At 38.9% G+C, this 21,631-nt stretch overlaps 2 protein-coding genes across 2 annotated transcripts; both read right to left on the reverse strand.

The window, feature by feature from the left end:
- Positions 1 to 2,034: 2,034 nt before the first annotated feature.
- On the reverse strand, positions 2,035 to 5,490 carry LOC106749045 (myosin regulatory light chain sqh). Its single transcript, XM_014628096.1, has 4 exons — positions 5,376 to 5,490; positions 3,492 to 3,697; positions 3,094 to 3,307; positions 2,035 to 2,670 (listed from the first exon to the last, which is right to left on the reverse strand). Exons 2-4 carry the CDS (start codon positions 3,679 to 3,681, stop codon positions 2,550 to 2,552), a joined length of 525 nt encoding a protein of 174 aa, XP_014483582.1. The 5' UTR covers positions 3,682 to 3,697; positions 5,376 to 5,490; the 3' UTR covers positions 2,035 to 2,549.
- A 725-nt stretch (positions 5,491 to 6,215) lies between these two features.
- On the reverse strand, positions 6,216 to 20,853 carry LOC106748970 (sushi, von Willebrand factor type A, EGF and pentraxin domain-containing protein 1; the record flags this gene model as incomplete). Its single annotated transcript, XM_014627938.1, has 22 exons — positions 6,216 to 6,886; positions 7,162 to 7,344; positions 7,496 to 7,604; positions 7,888 to 8,067; positions 8,316 to 8,489; positions 8,610 to 8,789; positions 9,062 to 9,307; positions 9,624 to 9,803; positions 10,144 to 10,317; positions 10,552 to 10,786; positions 10,942 to 11,060; positions 11,546 to 11,725; positions 12,307 to 12,483; positions 12,637 to 12,786; positions 13,641 to 13,767; positions 13,948 to 14,111; positions 14,370 to 14,492; positions 14,764 to 14,859; positions 15,267 to 15,476; positions 17,328 to 17,386; positions 20,135 to 20,252; positions 20,742 to 20,853. Coding segments are annotated over 22 exons (3,402 nt in total), but the record flags the coding sequence as incomplete, so codon positions are not given.
- Positions 20,854 to 21,631: the final 778 nt, after the last annotated feature.

Raw genomic sequence — 21,631 nt, forward strand, 5'->3', positions numbered from 1 at the left:
ATTATATTATGTAAACACCGAAACGTGAAAAGCACTTACGAATCACACTTTTATATTCCGTAGTCTCAGCATGGAGTTTGTGTTAGTGAAACTACCGACGGCAACGGACGCTCGAGTTGTCTCTTACGGATGCACGAAACATTCCCGGTAAAATATTCAGTATATTCCGCTTCCCGAACATACTACGCGGTATCCTACACTGTTCAAAGAATGAGCCTGAATAATCCGACTTTGTACAAACTCGGTGAAGAGCTATATGTAGTAACACTCGACGATCGTCGGCTCGGTTGACGTGTTTCAAATTTCCGAGAATATATTTTTTTGGTTTTTGTTCTCTTTCTAGTCAGAAAATTAAAGTACACGATGTCGAAGGATGATTTGTTATATCACGAAACGAATCATAGTAATATAGCACGTTTAACCTTAAAAATTCGATAATCGGTTTCAAGAGGACACTGAAGTTTGTTGCATATCTCGCTGTTACTTCGATAATCGAAGGCGATTCGCACAGTGCTTCGGGAAACGTTGGGAGGTAACCGGTTAGTTGTAGTGTGCGCGAAATCCGTTTAAATCGTTTGTAAATATCGCGAAATACAGCGTTGAATTATTAAAATCGTGTCCGTGTAAATGAAACGCTTCGATAATATCAGCAAGGTACCGCGTTAATTGTTAACTCGCCGAGTTCGAGACCACTCCAAGTAGTTACTCGGAAGAATGCCGCGGAGCACTTCGATAATGTCGAAAACGCGGTATCAAGTTTTCAGAACAAAACGGACTTTAGAACTGCTTTTACTCGCTCGCGATATTCTGAGGACGTCGAGGAATACAGTGACGATGAGGTTTTTCGCATTCTGTACAGTGTGGTGATACCAAAGGACGCGTTGCCGAAATATTTTCACGTTCGGCGAAGTCTCGCTGTCTTGTCGCATTCGCGTATATTCGTGAAATTTCAACAACACCGAAAATATAACACGGCGAATCTTAGTCGCGTATTCAATCGGTACGTGTTCCGGAAAATTTCGTGAATGATCAGTGCATCAGTGAAACAGTAGAATTATCTGAGGAATCATTCACGACAAATGGATTATCTTCGAGGTAACGAATCATCTTGAGAGCGACGGGTTATCTTCGGAGCAGATGGGTCTTCGCAGGCGATTATCGGCAGCGATCGGTGATTCTCTTTTAAATGAATTTTGTCTTAATTAGAACTGATTGTGTGAAATTTCACTCAATAGCGACTATTAGTTACTCAGAACCATACAGCGTCTGTATCAGATATGCATCCGCTTGTTGCATTTATAAATCCTATCGCAAAGAAATGATTGAAGATGAAATCGAGGTCAAATATCAGTTATTACACGGAAGACGTTTCGTTATTAGCACAACCTGTTGCAAGTCTGCAACAAAACGAAACCATCGAATCAATTTGCGCGTCCGAATTTCCACGCTTTCGAATAATTACGAAAATTTCTATGAAATCGTACAAAGTAGGATGCCACGTATATACGATTCCACTGTAGTTAATAATGATATATTATTAGTACGAGAGTTTATTTCGTGCGAAATTGACGATAAACTCAGCGAGAAAGTCATTAAAAAATGACAGAACCTTTCGACTATATATCCGACTTTCCATACAGTCGGGCCTTTGGCATGCGTTTGTCGCTCGTAAAAGTGACTGCTCGTGATTACACGCCGCAATAACCAGTTATTAGCCTCTTGATATTCCCCAAGGAAGAAAACAATAAACATTATTTTTGTTTTCTCTTACCTCGGGTTTTTTTTATGGAGTGTTTATTCCTCCTGAAATTTTATCAAATTTTTTTACGAATATAAAAATGATTACATGCTTTCATGCAAAATTTTGTCATTATCAAACTTAAAATGATTATTCGAGAGAATCCATTTTTCATGAGAGAATCATTCAGAGTCTAAAGTCTACGTGTTTTTTACGTAGAGAATGTAGTTCTCTACAATTGAATTTATATGTTATTATATAATTTTTGGATGAGAGAAATAAGAAAACAGATACAATTAATTTCGTACGCAATAGAATATTATATTAAAATATAAATGCTGAATCTACAACAGTTACATGTTCGGTTTATGTATATATATAAATATTTTACACGTGTAATTTTCACCGACTGTACAGCAATCGTCCAAAAAATTGTTACGGCTGACGGCGAATATCACGCAAAGATCTTATTAAATGCGCACCTCGCGCTTCGAAATGCATTATGATTGTTTTTATTCGAACAACTTTTCTGCTTTACTTTTTATAGAAGCACAAAAGCAAACGAAATGCAAAATCAAAATTTTTTTAATCTTCTAATGCACTTTATAGTTCAGACAAAGTTGTCCTGCAGTCCAGGCTAGAATTTCTATATCAATACTCAAATAGAAATGATTATTAATATAGATGTTTGATGAACAAAAATCAGAATTGAATAAAGAAGTACGAGGAGCGCGAGAAATACTTCATACGTTATCTACGATTTTGTGTTTTGGATACGCAGGCGACCTGTAGATGAATCCGTGTTCGCTTACTACTGCTCATCCTTGTCCTTCGCACCGTGCTTCAGAATTCGAGTAAATTCCAGGTAGTCGAACATAGAACCTTTGATCGGTGCTTCGCGATACATTTCATCTACGTCATCGTCCGTGAATCTGACGATATAAAGAAATCAGTGTTGCATTATCAAGTTAATGATTTCTGTTTAAATTCAAAAGCAGCATGTAATCAGTGATATTCGCATAGGTCGTGATAATGTTTTTTGGAATCTTTCTTTAATTCCTTCATTTTTATACGATAAATCTTCTATAATTGTACAATTGGCCGATTATTATTAGTCAATTGTATAATTACTGATAATAATAGTATATTTATATAGACGAGAATAATTATTCTCCTCTTCTTTTTCGTGAAGCAGTCTTCATTTAAAAAGTTGAATTTAATTTCTATATATTTTTACATATTGATATATGTATATGATACATGTGTCTATATAAATCTCATTTAATTTATATAATAATATACGATAATTTTAATTTTAATTTATAATTATAGCATAATTTTTATATATTAATTACCTGTCGCCCATTGTTGTGAGCAGTTCACGAAGACGTTCCTCGTTTATGTGACCAGTATTTTCCTCGTCGAAACAGCCAAAAGCATTTTTGATCACGTCTTCCGGGTCAGTCCCTTGCAATCTCTCTCCGAATAGTGTCAGGAACATTGTGAAATTGATAGGTCCAGGTGCTTCGTTCATCATTGCTTCTAAATACTCATCAGTGGGATTCTTTCCTATAAAAAACAGCTTTTGCTTAAATTTTACGTTCATATCTCATTTTAAATTAAAAATTATTTTAACGTATAATAAAATTAATTTAACGTACAATCATTAATATTCATGTTAGTAGATCATGAAAATATTTCTATGAATTTTTTCTGGATTTCTAAAGAATTTTAAAGTATCTAAAGTATTCACCCAGGGATGCTAGCATGTCGTGCAGATCCTCTTTATCAATAAATCCGTCATGATTCTGATCGATCATGTTGAAAGCCTCCTTGAATTCCGCGATCTGTGCCTGGTCGAACATCGCGAAGACGTTGGACGTAGCACGTTGAGCACGTTTCTTCGTGGTTGCACGGCGACCGGCAGTTTTACGAGAAGACATGCTGAAGCTTTGCAACCTATTAAAATAAAAAATAAATCTTAATCATAATTCAGCGCTTTAATACATTGAATTTTATGTATACACAAAATTAAAATTTATGTTTTTAAAGCTATCTATATTTATTAGAATTTTGCACTTTTTACGAATTCAAACGATAGACATCTTTTCATGACTACTAATTCTTTAATACATATTAATCTATTTTTTATAGCTGCATTGCTGAACTAGTGCAATATATCAAAGCGAGATAAAATATAGTTGTTTCACTCTAACTTATTGCGCTAGTTTAGCAGTGCAGCTATAAAAAAACAGACCATAAGTCATCTTTTTTTATCACGACTTTATACATATTAGAAATGAAAATCGTCACCGACTTATTGACGAATTTAGGATATATTGTCGGTTTTGAGATTAGATTAATATATTTTTATATCTGATATATCTCAGGGGAAATGATGCTTCAATAATAAATTTCATTTTATGCAGATCATACATCACATAACAGTCGATTGTTTGCTTAAGAAATAAACTTGTCATTTTTCGTCTATAAATCCACTGTGAGATTTTAGCGAAACAAAGATGCATTCTTTCCGAATTAAAAGGAACATAACGACGCGGCTCGAGTTGCCAAGTCGCCACCGCAATGTGTGTTTATTTTCGGATAATCAATTCAGGATATACCGACGTGGCCGAAATTAGGGTAAAAATAATACTACTTGGATGATGGCGCGACTAATGGGTCATTACTCTCTTCCTATGTTCGAGTGACCTTCTGTTTTATATACAGCATGTCACCACTATCTTGAGCTAAGTTTCCTATCGACTATATATAGATTCTTATTCAGTTTCAAGATAAGACCTTCAAAGATATACTTTTTCCTCATTCAGAACATTTGGTATTGTTGCATTTCACGTTGTTTATATAGATTGGAACGTTAATAAATTTTTAAATAACATGCCTCACAAAATTCCAGAAGTCTTTGTCACATTGGTATATAAAATGAATCATTCAGTGATGGTGAAAATCATTCATGATTTTTAAATTTATTTTACGTGTGAAAACTTTTATATAATTTTTATACTAAACTTAAGATGTATTTTATATGTAAAAAATATATTTTTATATATAAAATATATCCACATATATACACATACGCGTATTATGAAATGTCATTCCCTTATATAAAGTAATGTTAAGTCTTCGTTTTTTATATTTACAAGTATCTATTTCATTTGAAACGGATATAATTTCTTTGAGAATTATTAGTTATAAATTTTATCGCAATATGTATACGCTCGTACGAGCGTTTGCCCATCTCTTTAAATTCGTCCTACTTTTCCTCGTCCTCACTGTATCGCCTATTATCTACGGCACTGCGCCTGTTTATACACGGTTTCGCATCGCTCTCTCTAGCACTTTCCTACAATACATAACCTAAACAAGCAACATTCCGTTATTAGCTATTGATTTTCGTGACTCGTTTGGTTGCATCAAGACTCGTTTTATATCCTCTTGAATTGCACACGACTCAAAACGTGCAAACCATAACTGAATGACAATGGCGGCTCTTCGGGAAGATGACTCGCTGTTAAACTATCGAGGTTACACATGCTCAAATATAGTTTTGACGAAGGAATTGCTTCGTCCACATAGTTATTCGCGAAATAAACAGGAATTAGAAACATGAACTTACCCGATGAAACAGAATAACCGCGGAGATCCAATAAACGAAGGCTCGAAACTAGAACGAAGCTGAACCACACGGTGTATACTGTGAGTCACGTTACGCGTCACTCTGTGGTCATTCACCACACCCGGGCAACTAGTGTCATCTGCTGGAGGCCATGGCAGGATGGAGGCGCGAACCACGAAGCGCATGAAAAATTCAGGCCAGAGTCTACTTCAGGATTGTGCATTGATTTTTTGCGCATAAGGTGTTTGCGAACGGCCGACTTCTCATTCGATTATAGTTTATTTGAACAATTATGGAATCGTACTTTTATTTGCAAAAATGTCGAAACTACTATAATTATTATGCCGTTAATAATCACGGATGATCTTATTTCATATTTCTTATGAAAATTCAGTGGCTCTTGAATTTAAATTCATGGTGTCTTACAAACGGATTTAAACAATTCTGAAAAGAAAAAATTTTATAGAAAGAAAGATTGCAAAATAACTACGTTACTATTATTAATAGTTTTATAATTTTATATAGGTTTTTAAGAAAAAATATTGTTTTAGTGATAATTTATATGGTAATAATTAACGGAGTATATTCAGTTTATACATTTTTGGGATATGAACTTCGAATGATCACAGCCCTGAATCGAGAATCGTTTCCATACTTGGGTTAACGTGTTTTGCGCCGGTTCACAACCATATAAGGACACGAAAGAGACTAATCGTTTTGTAATCTTTCGTAATGGCGGCAACGGTAAGCGAACTTTCGACATTTTTGCCAAGGTGAGATCGACTCCAAAGTTCATCGAGGAATTGTCATCAAAGATCTTTAATTCTCGTTTTTTCCTCAAATATTTTATATATTACATATAAAATACTTAATTATACTTAAATGATATTAAATTAACGGAAGTAAGAACACAAGTTTGCAGTCCTGATTTCTGGTATTCTATGAGGACAGAGCGAGACAACGCGATGCAATGGTATAAGGTAAAACAAGAGCATTGGTCTCTTTATTCGCACGATTGTTCGTAAACTTATGTTACAACGTTTCGCTTAAAGGCTACGAGTAATGAAACTAAACGATCGATACACCGTATATACAGAATCGTACACGTAGTTGATCCTCGGAGATGAAATCTCGTCGAGAGGACGATCATCTTCAGTGTGCAACTCTTTCGGACGTCACGACGCGCGAGTCCGTGGTTTCTCCGCTCCTACGCGAATTATTTACATAAATCGTCACCACCCTCGATGTGCGGTAACATAAATAACGACAACAAGTTCTTCGGCGTTTTTTTCTGTACACGGAGCGCCATCTCGAGAACGTCGGGAATCGCACGACAAATCTCTCGAGGTCGACGACAATCACCTCCGATCGCTCGATTCCTGACGAGGTCGAATGGAATTTCGAGCTATCGCACAGACACTCCGTTGATAGTGATCCCGTTCCTGTTGGAAACCGGTTCGGCCTCGTAGTGCCCAGATCTGCCGTACATTCTTCTCGGATGGCCTCCATACCTGTTGCGGATGTATCCAGTTATACAAAATTATTATATCAGTTCTATTAATTTAACAATTAGACCGGAAAGAGAGTCGCGGTGTGTAAGTAAAAAACCAAATTACTTCGATACACATATTTTTACTCGTAATATTCGCGCTTTTAGTTCGAAGAAATAATTTTATCGAAAATTTACTAATTTTTTAAATATTTATGATAATAATAAAAGAATATTAGAAAATAGTGTGCATAGTTTGCCTTAAATTACAGTTATCTAAGATGCATTTTAATTTACCTGTACGCGTTACCACCTAAACTGTAGGGATTATCATAGAGACCATCCTCAGGGACGTTCTCGTACATGGTATTGTGCGTGCCGTCATTCAGTGTCGCGTAAGACATAACTGCGGCATTTTGGTCTTCCTTTCTCTCCGCCGCCTGAACGTTCTCGGTATTTTTCACCGGCGTAGCTTTTCGTCTGTAAACATTAACGCATATTATTGGTTAAGATCTCTGAGTCAAAATTAAAGAATATATCCGCAAGCTTTCTGTGCGATTATTTTAAAATGTTAATGATTTCGAATTATTTTCAAGAGAAATATACTCCCTTCGCAAAACATGATACTCACAGCCTGAGATAGATTAGTCCGAGGATGATTAATATAAATATGATGACGCCAGCTCCGATGCCAACACTGGTGCCGACACCTTGAGCCTCTGCAACTTCGTTTGCTGCCACTGAGACATGAATAACATATATCGATATTATGTCGGGTATTTTTGTTACGTTTCTAATTGTTCCCGGGCACATACGTCATCAGGATATTAAAACAAACTCGCGATATTATTTCGGGCTGTTTGTTGGCTGAAATATTTAACGAAAGATTTTTCGAATACCTCGAGAAAACTAGGAAAGTCAGTTGATGGAATTTTTAGATGCCTTGCAATTAGGATACAATATGTTAAATGTTAGATATTTAATATATTTCTAAAGAATAGAAATTATCTGCAGTTTATTTACGTTCGCATTTTGGCTCTTCGCCGCTCCAGAATCCCGTGTCCTGGCATTTCCTCAGGAAAATGCCGACCCTCTCGTACTGTGGTAGACAATGATACTCCGCGGCTCCTCCGTAAGTCGTCGATCCGTTCACTACTATCACTCTACCGTTCTCTATCGATCCGGGATGCTTGCAATCGACCGCTGAAAAGCCATCACAATTGAATCTTAAGCCGTTCCGATCACGTTTATTAGTAGAAAAGATATTTTCAATAAATTATTTGATCTATAATTAGTAAATATCGTTGTATTATCGATCGTAATTTAATTTAAATGCGGTCTGTACGAAAGAGTCGAATAATATTTCTCAAACATAAATCGAAGATTTTAGTTAAGATAGATTTTTAATGTTAAAGACGGAAAATAATATTGTTGATCAAGAAGGTCCTTACAGAAGCAAGCAGGTGTTGTACCACTCCAGGATCCATTTTGCAAACAGATCCTTGTCTCGTTCCCTTCCATGTAAAATCCACGTGGACAGCTGTAGTGCGCTACCCCGCCTACGCTATGAGTCGATACTTGTGTCGATAATACACCGATTTTCTCCGGATCTCTGCATCGAATTTCTAGCGAAAATTGCACGTTGTGGTTAATCTTTACATAATTTAACATCTATAATTATACCACTTTAATCCTATTGCTTAATGTCTATTGTGTGTTGAAGAAAAATATCGCTGTATAATTACCTCGACAAACCGGAGTGTCACTGCTCCAAGTGCCGTTTTCGAGACACAGTCTTCTGGCAAAGCCGTCTAGTTCGAAATTGCCATCGCACTCGTAAAGTGCAGCTGCTCCGTAATACGTCGCGTTCGATGTTAACGTGTAATGTCCATGTTGAATGTGCTCGGGCTTGCCACAATCGACATCTGCCAAAAGAATATTTCGATCATATTTTTGACATTAATTTTTTATAGTTTTAACGTTAAAACAATGTACAGACCGATATTTCAATCGTGCAGAAATTTTTTTCCATAATATTTCATAGCACTACTTTTAACGAAATATTTATTAATTGTTCGACAAAACAAGATCAAACTTTTTGAAGTAGTCAGTCGTTTATTATTTTTATACAATTTAACGCACAATCGGCTCATTAGGATATGATTTCATCAGGATTCGATAATCCTTGCAGGCTTACAGACACATTGCGGAACTTCGCCGCTCCATTTTCCATTCTCCTCACAGGTGGACAGAGGCTCTCCAACTACCTTGTATCCTCTCTCGCACCTATATTTCGCTAGGGCTCCAATTTTGTATGAAGTCGCGCCTGTATTTGAATTCTCCGCGGTCCCAGTGCGAATCAGCGTCCTTCCGTACATCCGATCGTTTCCTGTCACCGAAAGAATCCCGTGTTCCGCTAACACGGGTTCCGGACAACGAATCTCTGAAATAAAAGATGCAAATATAACAATAACGCGTCCTATAAGTATAAAATAATCCACATATTTAAGAGAAAGCAAATTTCACACCGTGTACAGAATAGTATGCGAATAGTTCAAAGAATTTTCTGAAAATCTATATCTAAAGACGCATCATACATTAAACCAATTCTGAAATTATATTATACAAATTCGGCCACATATTTTACGAATATCTTGTCTTAAACGGGAATCTAAAAATTCTATCTGCTAATATAATTTCTAAAAATATTTAAGTTTGTTCAATTTGTTCCATTTAACGATCTCTTCCGAGGCAATTACCTTCGCATTTCGGGGTCGCGTCGCTCCATTGACCGTTGTCCAGGCAATATCTCCTGATTACACCGTTTAGTCGGTAATTTCTCGTACAACTGTATGTGATTTCGCTGCCGAGATGAGTCGTTCCGTTCGCGTATTCCGCAGCGCCGTTTGGAACCGGAAGAACCTTGCCGCAGTCAACGTCTGTATGTAATTATTCTACTCAATACAATCTTAGAAGTAATTAGCATCATCGAATCGTATGTAATTAAGCCGAAGAAAGCTCTTATATATATATATATTGTTCAAGAGATGTGTACATAGAAGTAAATTTGGAAAAAAAACATAATTGATAATTTTCAAAATATGATCTTCCCGAGTTTTGAATTCAACTTCAACAAGAATTGCTTTGAAGGAAATTTCGCTCGGAATAAAAGTCTGTGACGGATATGACCTTGATCGACTAAATCACTCCTTTCATAATCCAACGCGATTATGTCACTTCTAGCTAGTTTCGATGGAAAAGAGATATAACGTGACTCACACTCGCAGCTCGGCACCTCTCCTGTCCACTCTCCGTCTTTACCGCAAGAATGCCTTGCTTCGCCATGAAGCAAGTAGCCCACATCACAGTGATATTCAATAGCACTATGTACGTTCAGATCATACCCTACTACGTAGCCTCCTGTGGGTACTTCAGGTTCCTCACACGTAATTACTGTAAAAAAACGAATCGTTTCCCGTATCAAATTTTAAATTACGAAAGCCACGAACACCTTAAATTATCTCTCGCATTACGAAACATTTATTTTGGTCTATGAATAATTTTTTTACGTGAAATTTTTGATAGATAAGGCGATGATCTTTAATTTCTACGTTTTGCATAGCAAAAATTTCTGTTCGTTTTTCTTGGCAAATTTTCACGCAATATCTTCAATAAAATTATCCTTACGTTCGCACGACGGTGTGCCGTGACTCCACTTGCCCTCCTTGGTGCACGCTTGCTTCCCTTCGCCGACCAACCAATGATCCTCTTGACAGGTGTAGACAGCCAGGCTGCCCACCGTAGTCGTGCCGTTGATTAGAACGATGGTGCCGAATTCGATTTGGGCCGGAGTTCCACAATCAACGAATCGACATTGCGGCGCCTTGCCGGACCATTCACCACCGATATCGCAGGTGAGGACCTTGATTATCAATTGATGAACAGTTACGAATCAGTGAATAATTAACGAAGTCTTAGTGATTAATTTACAGAAATGCGAGACAAAACAAAAGAAGGATAATTGTGTGAATGGTAATGTTAAGAATTACAGTTGTAAATTAAAGATCACAAACTTACATTATCCCCGAACAAAATAAATCCGTTCTGACAAGAGTAAGTGGCAGTGGAGCCTGTTCTTCTTCCGGTAGTCGTCACGACGCCACCATTTACTTCCGGTGGCTCGGGACACCAATCGACTGAAAAATAATTAGCCGTGTAATCGCATCAGTAGGCGGCACGACATACGATACGTTAGATACACGATTTCTCGCTTAATCGCAGTATGCTGCGTGAAATTTCCTAATTATTTCCTAATTGGTACTAATACGTGGGGTTTTATATCTAATGGAAGACTATTGTGTATGCATATATTATGCGGAAACAAACGGAAAAAGGTTTAATAACAATCAACTGTTGATCTAATTTGTAATAACATTCAGCCTAATTAATTTCGCCATTTTTATTTACGATGAAATTTACTTACGTATCGAATTTATTCATATTTAGACATTTATTAGTATCAAAACATTTCAAAATATCCGTATGTTGCGCGGGAGATTGTTCGCTTTTAGATATTATCTAAATGTTCAACTTGCGAACGTTTAAATTGAACATTTATAATAATATGCGAAAGCATCTAGAGTCACTCGCCATTCAAATGCAAAACATGTACTTTGCTTACACAAGCATTGCGGCTGATGTCCGCTCCAGATGCCGCCGTCGCCGCATCTTCGTCTTGTGTCGCCTACCAGCGTGTAGTTTTCTTTGCAAGCATAATCCGCGAGAGCACCGTGCGTAGTCCTACCTTCCAACAGCGTGATAGCGCCGCTTTCCAGATCCGGTAGCGCGCCGCAATCAACAACTGTAAAAATATTCGGAGGATGACGGAGGTCACGCGTGACGAATCCACTTTGTATTCGCGCCGCGTGTATACCGTGAGTTAAAGCGGTCTGATCCTCGAAACTATGCAATTTAAAAGAAGCCTTATATTTTTCCTTTCATTCTTCGGAAATCTTTTTCGCTTAATTGCCGCGATAACATTTGTGTAGGATATCTTCAAATCGCGCGAATACAATTCATTGTTGAAATTAAATTACCATAGTTAGGCTCTGTGAAAACCACGAGAAGATTCTTATAATTCAATGCAATCTTTGAGTTATCGTATCGCGCGTGAATATCATATACTGGTGTTTTACGGAATAGGCCAAGAGAATAGATCGTTATATTCAATATTTAAGTTTCACTTTCTCTATCTATTTATTTATCTATCAATCTATCTAACTCTCTCTGATTCTCGGTGCGTGATGACTTGGGTAGATATTAGCATGAGAATAAGGCTGTCACGTTACTTGTCGCATATAAGTGACAAATGTAACTGCCTTGGAGCCAAACAATAATGTGAAATATGTTGACTTTCTTAAAAAATCGACAAATCGCAGTTACATTTGCACGTGGGCACGTCGCCGCTCCAGAAACCGCTCGGTCCGCATATTCTGCTCTTCGATCCGATCAGCATGTAATCATCCGGACAGACGTACTCTATCGTGGAACCTATTAACCTTTTGTTTCCCACGATAGTGGTGTTCTCCGATTTCTCGGGGCTGCCGCAAGTCGGCGGTCCTGCGAACAATTCGGCGAGCTTTTATGACCGTATTTTTACGAGAGACGTTTAGCGCGAGATTCGTTTTCTTTTTTCTTCTTTTTTGTTTTATTTCATCAGTATAACCGAGCCGGATTTTTTGCCGTTTCGAAAACAAAATTCCCGGCGCTTACTGCTCTGGCAGATCCAGTGAAGGTAGTCGAGATTGCAGCCGACGTCATTCCAAAGCCAACCGCGACCTCCGTCCAGCACAACGCAGTTTTGCTCGCCGTTGTAGTTGTTCGGTTGGTCCTTGCCCCAAGATGGCCTTTGCACGATCTCGCCTGAAATGTCGACCTGTTTTATTTTAATATTCTTATTAATTCTCCGGCGTACGCGTTCACTCCGGTTCCTCAGTTATTATTCTCACGTTACGAAGGATCTGTTAGAATTCTCTTTTTTCTATCCGCGTAATTGTAATAGTTTTATATAGTACAATGTTTTCTTCCGAATATATTATGCAGAAGCTTCAAGCTCTGTTACATAATAATTGAATTTATCGTCTGATTTAATATCGCGACTAACTTCAAAACTGCCGCAAATTTAACATTTCTCACAAGTAAATTGTCATATTTTTATAAATCGTCTCCAACGATCGTCGTCAATTTGTTTTGTCGAGTTATCAATGAGTATTATCGATCATATGTCCCGCCGCGCCGGTGATGGATGATATCGTGTCAGTAAAAATAATTATTAATTGACATCGACCGCACGTCGGCAGATGTAATTTCCTGCCGATTTCGACACGGTTATAACTTTCACGTTCTATTTATCACCGCGATGCTTCGGCTGCAGTCTCGTAACGATTCGACACGATACGATTTGTTCTGATGATTACACGATACCCGATTAGTTCAACGCGCGCGCGTGCGCGCGCGCGGAACGTGACCGTCGTCCTCCTCTCGACCGGAGCTCCTCGTTACGGATTTGCAAAATTACCCTTCCGACTGTCCTGTAATTGTCGGATAATTGCCGCGTGAAACGACAATCGAATCACCGAATCTCACCCTGAGTTACCCAACTCCGCCCTCGTGGCGGCACGATTCCCACGGACGATCGCTCTGTCTCGCCATTAACAATGGGAAAAATTCGCCCGGCTCGCCGAAATTTCGCCAACCGTTGCCGTCCATTGACTTACCGTCCACCCATCGCCACGTTCGCGCGGTGATTTGCGGCTCCTTTTGGGCTCCGATCCAGACCAACTGGGTCTTCAATTTATCCTTCCGCCTCTCCAGGTTGTTCAAAATGAATGTAGACGATATGCCCTGCGATATTAAGATTTTTCGTTAAACTTGTTAGCTTTTGTGAGAATGAAAAATAAAAGATCCATCTTTTCGATAGATTTGACATAATTAAAGATTCTTTCCGTGGATTTATCGACGTTTTCTTTTATTCGTGTGTATCGTCGTTTTTCGAAATTACGTTCCGAGATAAATTGTAAGAACCTTGAAACCGTGAACGAGGTCGCCTCCGCGTTCTCTGCAGTAGTTCCTCGCATCTTGAAACGATCCGCCTTTCTTCACCACGAATTCGTAACACGTGGAGTTGAAAGCTGTCAAGTCGGCTTCGGCGGGCGTGCCGGCGTGCGCGCACCTGTCTATCGAGAATTCTGCGAACATTCGGCAATATTTATCACAGGGAACGATATTTCGAGACGCACGATTGTTTCGCAATTGTAGTCGTTGAAAGAAGTTTCGAAACGATTTCGCGATCTTTCGAGTTTCTATTACCTTCCTCTGTGTTAAATAGTTCGTTGTAGAAATATTACGTTCATTTCACACGCAAAATCACTCGTTTACTTCTCGTTAGATGAGAGTCGAATACGAAATTTATCTTTTTCTTCTAAACGGGAGATCTGTGAGCTTACCATCCGTAGCGAAGACCTCCACTTCGCAGAGGCTTAGGCTACCCTCGACGCCGACGAGCTGCAGAAACACGTACTGGCCCACCAGTGCTCTGGCACAGACGAAGGTCTTCGTGATACCCTCCTCTGCGAGTTCGATTCGTCAACAGTCTTGATAGATTCATCGTAATTTTTCAAGAAACATTCAGAACTAGCGCGCTTCCATGTTGTGCGTAATAATTCGAAGTAAATAGCAGATATTTCTTTTGCTCTAATGTGTAAATTTTCTTTCGAAATCCGACCGGTATCGAATACCAAAGAGTTTTTCGCACGAGAGAGTTCTAATTATACAGATATCCAGGCTGCTATTTCTGAACGTTTCCTCGTTAACGCTTCGCGATCGTTTTGTAGCACTTACCGATAGTGCCGGGGAACCAAGCGCACAGTGGATTGCGCTGTAATTCAGCGCTGCTGTTGCCCACTCTTATCTCGATATCCTGAAGAGGCTGATGACCTGCCATAGCAATCGATAAGTCATTCCACTGGCTAACCGCAGTCACAGTCAGCCTTAAAACGGGCTTACGGTTGTACGGTGCGAAAACCAACTAAGAGATGGTATTCTCCGAAGTTCGGAGTTACCTTACGTTAAGCCATCTTTCTTCAAGTTTGTCTTTAAATTGGACAGATTTATCTGTTTTCTTTCTTGGAAAAATATCTCTTAGTAGAATACATAAAACATGCTTAAGATTTGCATGGATGTGAACGTTTAAATAAATGCTAAAATTCCGGATTGCCGGATGCAAAACGAGTTGAAACAAACCTGAGAAATAAGGCAAATGAACAGTTGTGAATTACAATCTCATATTCATTTTAAGTCTCGACTGTGAATGTAATAATGCTCTCTATGACACGGAAGTTTACCGCAGCAGCCTCGTGTCGTCACTCGGACGATCTTAACGGAGTACGGCTTGAGTAGATCGACCCTCCACCAGGGACTCGGCTCACTCTGGGTTTCTGTGCATCTTTTCCCGTCGTGCTCCGTGCTGAAGTCACCGTCGTTGCCATGATATGCGTTCCCACCCCTCACGGTAGTCGACTGATTCGCTGGTTTTCGGAAACCGACGTTCGTACCTGTCGTAATATTTGTTCTGTTGCAGTTATGTCAGAAAGAAAGTTACAAACATGTTAATAAAATCTGGATATTTCTTCGAGATTTACATTCTTGCAGAAATTTCACTTTTCTCCTTTCGATTAAGACGGCATGTTAACAACTTTATTGTTTAAGCTGTTGATGTTCATTTCATTTCTATTAATTTCTCATAGCATTTAATTATTACGTTAGTCGGCTATTTTTGACGAATTAACAAAGCGCCGCTTGTCGTCGCTTACTAATCGCGATTTAGCCGGTCTTTAATTATCGATGATTAAGTAACAAAGCCAGTTCAATGGCAGGATGCATTTGACAATAACGTTAATTATCGCCGATGATTAGTTGTCGCCCGACAATGGCATGTCACCGTCGTTGTTGTTTCTCCGCATCGTATATCGACGCGGATATTTCTTCTTCATTGTATATTCCGTCCCCGAGAGCAATTCTCGTCACGATTTGCTACGACTCGCTGCCGTTATTCCACGGAAATGGCGCGGATCGTTCCGCTACCGTTGAACAATGACAATTATTTATTTTCTTATTGTCCCGAGTCAGGCAACTTTTTACATATCTCAGGGAAAGTCTCGTGGAAACCGGAACGGTCTTTTTACCGTAATCGCACAATAACGTGGCAATTTACAAAAATCGATCGTCGCGAATCAGGTATTATTCGTTTTATAACGCTCACTGTCGAAATTTCACGCATTGCGAACGAGCGTGCACTTTTCACGAGATGTCGCATAATTCTTACCGTTATTTCGTTACTTATGAATTCTTTGATTTATCGGCCCGCACTTTTGTTTAACAATAAAAAATTGTTTAAGCTTCGGTATCGCACAAATTAAAAAAAATATTCCATCGTAATAAAATCCACTACCGTGGATTGTCGTAAATCTGTTTTACGTTGTCTATATTGGAAAGGATAGGCGATAATTTCGGGACACTCTATATAAAGCGAGGGAAAGTGGCTTGATTGGCATTTTAAGGCAGGCACTTTGGTGTCCTCCGACGAAAATGCGATTCTCGTTCGACGACCTCTCGCGTTCGCGTCTTCCAGTCGTATCACGAAAACGAACCGCCGGATTTCGTCCGACGGAGAAAGTTGAATGCCATCGTTACTTGATGGAAAACGGATGCGAATATACGCCGGGTGAATTATAAGGATGTATAATTAAAACGGACGTTATAAATTGCGGGCATTAAAAGTTGATCGATGCCGACGAGACAATATCAATCTAATTATCGTATGTTTATTAATCATGTTCATCGACACAAGATTGCCTGCGATGATTATGCTGCCATTTAAATAAATTAATTATTTCCTCATTTTTCAAAGTTAGGCGAGAAGTTCCAGTTATTGCGTAGCAGTTAAACTGGAACATGTTCTGAGAATTACACCGTCGTATTTAATTATATGCGTTAATATATATTTCGTTTTAGATAATATGTTTCTACTCTTTTTCCAGGAAGCAATTTAACTAGTCTTATTATTTGCATTAGTTTTGTATCGTGGCTTTCATGACTTAAACTACATATTGCAGTCTTCGAGAATATACTTTAAGAGTACGATTTAAGAATATTAATGTACTTTCGCTATCACTAATCGCGTATGCTCATTCGAACGTTGATAAATTATTTATCGAAAGCGACTCTGAAATGCCAAAGTTCTGGGACCTGCGCGTTGAAACGGCGAACAAATTATTAAACATGTCTCATATCTCAAAAATTCTCGTCGACCGAGGAAAGAGATAATCTAGCCGACGTAATTTTTCTGTCGTCATTCTTCTTTCCAATTTTTGTCGATACGGGATTTCGAGAGAGTGAATACTCACCGCAAAACGGTAGGTCACCCTGCCATTTTCCTCTGGCGTTGCACGTCAGGCTGCCGGTCCTGGAAGAAAGTAACAGTCAGATGAATACCGAATGTATATCATCGAAAACAGCAACCGATGTCACTCTCTCGACGTGAATATTGTGCAAAGTGGCTGATAACAAGTCGTTATATTTCATGTTATGCCACAGAAACCCTTGACGGATCGTTGAAGCGAGACATGTTACAGGTTTCCGCGTATAACGCGGAATTACGAGCAGGGAGGAGAAGGAGGCGCAAAGGTATGCACGAGTGACTCACTTGCGTCCCTCTGGGCTTTCGAGAGAAAAGAGATCAGTTTGATGGGAAAATTTTATCCATTAAAATTTTACGCCGCAGCTCAAGTAATTATGAAGGACCTTTATAGATTTCAACGTAGACCCGTGAAGAAACAACGCACGCTTACGCGCTTTCGAAAGAAAAAAAATTCCGGCAACACTATGATTACGCGCTCACCCGTGTAATTACTCGGTCGACGCAATTATTTGCAGGACGCGTATTAGCGTCACGCGCCATCGCGTGCGATGTGCTTAAAACTTCGTTCCATTAATTTCGTTTAACCCTGACGACCGAATTTAAGTTTTAATTCTGTTTATAATTCGACACGTTGCGAGAAGATTGTTCGCGGGGTGGGCGAAGAAGTAGCAGACTTTTCTTTTTTGTTCTTTTTTGTTTTTTTTTTCTTTTTTGTCGTAAACGGCCATTTCCAGTTTCTAGCTGAGGAATGCGACACGAACGGGATTCCTTGCACATCACGTATTCTTTGTTCCTCTCTCTCTCTCTCTCTCTCTTTCTCGTGACTTTTCTCAAACACCGTCGTTGGAAAAGCGCACAAACGGAGAAAGTTAGCGGTGTACCGCATTATCGACAATCACTATTCTCGAGCAGCGTGCATTCCGCTCGCCTGGAACACCGCGTCGCATTGCGTGTATTGAGAGAGGACAGAAATAGAAAATTAAAATATATTCCGATCGCGCGTAACACTGTCGCCAATTCCCAGTCATGTGCTTACATATCGGTAGGAAATTAAGTTTGTCCCTGCGTTTTCTCTCTCTCCTTCTTTTTCTTTTCGTGACAAAAGCCTCGTTACCACGCGATTGACAAATGCATCTCGTGCAGGTCTTGCGGATGTCGAGTACTTGATTGACAGTTATTATCTGCCAAGCGGTTTCTCCCTCGTCTCGTCGTACGCTACTCGACGAATTTGCAGTCTTTTTCATAGAAAAATCGAAAGACGGAAATTCTATGTTCGTTAGATCCACAGACTTGGCGCAATTTTAAAGGATAATTGAAGATTATATTATCTAAATTGGAATTATAAAGGAACGATTAATCAATTGAAGTGAAATATAAGTCCGCTTGCAATTATCAATCCGCGAGAATTTCCGCGGCATTCGATAATGATACTGTTACGACTTACATTTCGTCATATCTCGGTCTTGTTAACTTCAATTTTTCGAAATTTTACTACACCTTGAAAATCATTTGTGTATCTATAATATATCCGGTGAGATATCATTATGGCGAAATATATTGGTTTATCGATATTCGCCGTTACGAAGTTAAGCGCCATAAGTGATGAGTGAATTATAAACCGGCTGAAAATTAAAAAAGCACATTATTATTTTAATTTAAAGGTGTATGCTGGAATTCAATGAGACAGGGAGCTTTAAAAATCGACGATGACATTTGGCCCGGCAGCCCGGCGTCGTTATACCTAAGAAATGAAGCGTTAATTAACATGTACAGTTTGTAACGGTACCGCGGTGAGATATACGACACACTACTCGAAACGTCATGATCCAGGTGTATTCTCAAACTAGCCGGGAGTAATTGAAGGCGGGAACTCTTAACTATGTCAAGTTAGACGATTTTAATCGTGCCGTTTAAAAAACACACTTCAACAACATATCAAAGTGTTTTTCTGTAAATGGCGAATATATCGGTAAAGTAAAATCTTTTTAATTTTTTCTACTGTGATCATTTATTTATCAACTCAATTTCATAAATTAAAATATATCGAATATATTCGAATATTTTTACAAATAACAGCTACGATAAGCGAATAAATTATTATCTGAAAGTTCGTCACTTGAAAGAAATTATCGAACTTTACTTAAAAGGATCTCTGTCTATATCTGAACAGTATCATTTTTTTTGAGTACGCCTACTTCTTCGAGCTCATCTTACCGGCACTCTTTCTAATTCACCCGCCGCGACGAGGAGAACGGCATGCCTGTCGATCGAGATTCTTTCCGGGAAAGCAATATTGCTTATCCTTGCGGATATCGCGCGATGGGCGTAGCCCCGCAAAATCGCGTCATTCACCATGAATATTCCGTGACGAGAAGTCGCCGACCCGTCACAGTAGTAAAAACAATTGATGTTGCTATAATTACCTTTCAATAAACGTATTTTACGAGCTTTTGTCTTGAATATATAAAGACATCCAAACGATTAATGAACCTTAAAGACTTCTACATAAGAATATGTTAGATATATTAATATAAAAAGTTAACGAGAGATTTTCTATCATAGTTATGAGTTGATAATTTAAAACTATTTTATACAATTCACGAAAGATTATGATTGCTTTCTTATTATTATAATAATTTCCAAAGAAAGAAAGAAAGAAATATTTTAAAGAGAACTATATAAATGTTAACTTTTTAATATTATAAATATTTTACAAATTTACATTTCTATTTACATTATTACTTTCTCTCTTTTTGCTCAGAGATGATTATTGTAATATATTATTGCACTTACCCAAAGAGTTCGTAGCCGGCATCGCAGGTGTACTTTGCGACAGTACCGGTCGCCAAGGATTCGTCAGATAACGACACCTTGGCGTTCATCGGCACGGCCGGATGGCCGCACTTTAGTCCTGCAATCAGCAAAATTACGGACGCTTAGTTGCGAAGGCGAGCTGATGGAATCTTACCGATAAAAATATCGAATTGTCCGCGTAACCGTCTATTATACTAGTAATTTGCGCGAAACTATCTACGCGAATTCCCATCCTTGCAAATGCATTAGACTCTCGTTACGAGCGAGTCATCCTGGCGATTGTTAGAAGTCGTTTGCAGTCCTCAATGTTCAGGGATAATCTCGAGAAAATTGGATTTTATTAAACGTACAATTAACAGAGCGTTCACGAACTCAGGTATGCTATCATTTTCAACGAACTACTAATAAAGCCAATTGCCCCTGACACTTATCTTTGACTCTCTGATTCCTAAATTATTCCGTAGAATCCCCAATCAATTTAGATGCTGTATATAGTATAACAAATATGATAAGTAAATAAATCTCTTTTCTACCCTCAAAGATAATTTGGGAGGGATCGTTTGATTAAATCTGCAAAGAGTTGCACCTCGCTGGTAGCGGTAGCCTGATGACGCTCGCAGATACGTTCGACATCTTCGATACAGCTTCCAGCGGTGGCAATCCGCTTTTTCGCGTTCGTCCGTGACGCGATCACTGGCCGAATTTTCAGAGCGTGACGCGGATTCGATCATGTCGACTCGATGTCTCCGTAAGCAAAATGATCGGTCATGCTCGAAGAGGCAAACGGGAGTCGCACTCACGACAGTCATCTGAATAACAGTCAGGAACCGTTAGCTCGATCTCTAAAGAAATGCATCTGAATGCGCTGCACTCGTCAGTGTCATCATTTAAGTCATTCACATGTGAAAGAGAGAACAAATACCATATTCACCATTACGCGAAGAAATCTCCATAATCTGTATAATTTTATGATGATATTGCCAGAAAAGAAGAAAGTTGTCTTATAAATCGCTTCAAGTTTCGAAGCGAATGTTTTTTTCTCTTTTAAATTTCTTGTCTAAATTCACTTATTTATGCGGAATTAAAGAGACACGACTTCTCGCTCGGGCGTTACTTCGCGAGCGAGTCTGACGGTCGTTGTAGGAGCCTTGGACAGGATCCCACGCGAATTCCATTATGCGAGTTCTACGACTTCCACGACTTGCGTTAGAGCTGGAATCGGGCGTTAGAAACGTGGCGGCGATTGCTTATTGCGCAGTCTTTGTATTATTTTTTCAACGCGGCATATTTTTTCCAAATTTCCATAGAGACCGACACTCTGTCTTCGGTGTGCGAATCCGCGTACGAGAAAGCGCACGACTTCCGCGGGACACTACTGTATGCACTGTTAAGGTGTAATACGAAGTATCCTCGATCGGGAGATCCGCTTGATGCGCTCGCATAAGGCGAACTTTTTCTCCGCGGGGAAAGTCCATC

This window comes from Dinoponera quadriceps, unplaced genomic scaffold (genome assembly GCF_001313825.1).
Source record: "Dinoponera quadriceps isolate SergipeBrazil2010 unplaced genomic scaffold, ASM131382v1 scaffold3061, whole genome shotgun sequence".
NCBI classification, from domain to species: Eukaryota; Metazoa; Arthropoda; class Insecta; order Hymenoptera; family Formicidae; genus Dinoponera; species Dinoponera quadriceps.